This window comes from Euprymna scolopes, chromosome 4 (genome assembly GCF_053919585.1).
Source record: "Euprymna scolopes isolate OS-2025 chromosome 4, ASM5391958v1, whole genome shotgun sequence".
NCBI lineage: Eukaryota > Metazoa > Mollusca > Cephalopoda > Sepiida > Sepiolidae > Euprymna > Euprymna scolopes.
Window position 1 is genome coordinate 88,635,021 of NC_136485.1, and position 1,794 is coordinate 88,636,814.

At 38.6% G+C, this 1,794-nt stretch overlaps 1 protein-coding gene across 1 annotated transcript; it reads right to left on the reverse strand.

Annotated features, from left to right (window-relative positions):
• Positions 1 to 386: 386 nt before the first annotated feature.
• Positions 387 to 1,520, reverse strand: LOC145271125 (uncharacterized). The gene has a single exon (XM_080126668.1). The coding sequence runs from the start codon at positions 1,518 to 1,520 to the stop codon at positions 387 to 389; it is 1,134 nt and encodes a 377-aa protein (XP_079982794.1).
• Positions 1,521 to 1,794: the final 274 nt, after the last annotated feature.

Here is a 1,794-nt window from a genome sequence, read left to right on the forward strand (position 1 = left end):
GCTCCTATATGTCAGGGGGCGGCTATTTACTGTCCTTTGCACATCAGAAAAAGTTGTTAGTAGACCAAAATAGTCTACTTTATCTCTTCCTATTGCTTTATATAAGCAAGATTTTATGGTCTTGATAGACCTCTCCCAACTACCAGCGTACCAAGATTAAAACAGTGGAATTGTGCAATGTTTTAAGTCATATGGGTTAAATCTTTCCTTGAATTCTTCCGAAATCATGCCCCGGTTAATGATTCTGACAGCAGCGTTAAATGTGCGAGCATTATCCTAATAAAGGTGTGTAGGGATTCCATTCACGTTCGTGAACCTAATGAATGCTTGAATAAATGATTTCACAGTCATATCCGGAACCAGTTCTAAATGTACAGCCCTAATACTCATACATGTAAATAGAAGAATGTACATTTTATAGTTTTTTCTTGTCCTTTAACATAGATATGGCTGGTAAAATCCACACCGGTATGTAGATAGGGCCTGACAAAATTTACCCGAGGGGCTGGTAAGTTGGTCGAATTTGGTATTGAAAAGGAAACGGCATTATAGCGTTTACATTTCACACACGTACTAACCACATTTTTAACAGCCTGTCTGGCTTGTGGTATCCAGTAACCTGCCAATCGTATTTCATTCAATATTGTGGCCAAGCCTAAGTGTTGGCTTCTTTGGTGGTATTCTTGAATAATCAATCTTGTTAGATAATGCTCTTTTCCCAATAAAATAGGATTTTGGACCTTATATGAGTGATATTCCGATTTTCCTATTCTTCCCATCGATCGTATAATGCCCTTGTGGTCCAAAAAGAGATTCAAATTCTTCACCAGTTTAGGCATACTATTTCCTCCAGGGTCCAACAAAAAGTCCAACTCCCTTGAAAAGGATTGTTTTTGCATTGTCTTGATCAGGTAGGCATTTGCTTGTAACTCAGCATCCATCTCCCCCTTTTTTAACTTGTTGATGAACTTGAATATCAGTGAAGTTACACTGATCAACTTACTTAAACTGGAGAATTTTTCCAATTTGACTTCCGATGTAGCCACTTCATTCTCTGCGGCATAATTTACTGAAGCACCAATCCGCTCCATTTGAACTTTAGAAAGGCAACCCAACTCACGATGGCACCAGGAGGATTCTTCTTGCCTTATCCATTTCGGTCCCTCATACCAAAGAGAAAACTTTCCCTTAAATTTCTTGATAGTCAAACCTCTAGTGATGTAATCGGCCGAGTTGTCATCTGTTGAAGTGTACTGAAAGTTTATCTTTATGTTAAAATCAGTTTTAACTTTCTCAGACATTTGAGCTATGTCCTGCAATCTATTCCGTACAAATACATTTTTCGTTTGGACGAAGTCAGCCAAAATCCAGGACAGAACTACCTGAGCATCTGTGATTACATAGACGCCTTTAATAGGAATGTCTTTTAGGGACTCTTTTATAAAAGGGAAGCATTTCATTGCTAAAAATACTGCTAGAAGTTCCAACGTTGGGAGGGATTTTCCCTGCAAAGGAGCCATTTTCGCTTTGGCAAATACCAAGGATGAATTTCTATCCTGTACAGCATATAACGCAAACCCATATGCGGCTTTAGACGCATCACAGAAAAAGAATAATTTTGTATCCTTTCCTTCATCTATAACCCTCCTGGGAAAAGATAAAGAGTTTAACGCTGATAAATCTTTTGCCAACGTTCTCCGAACTGAACTCATACCTTGAGGAACTATATCATCCCAATTCAGTTTTTGTCTCCATATTTCTCTCATCAATAAACGACCTCGCACTGTCACAGGT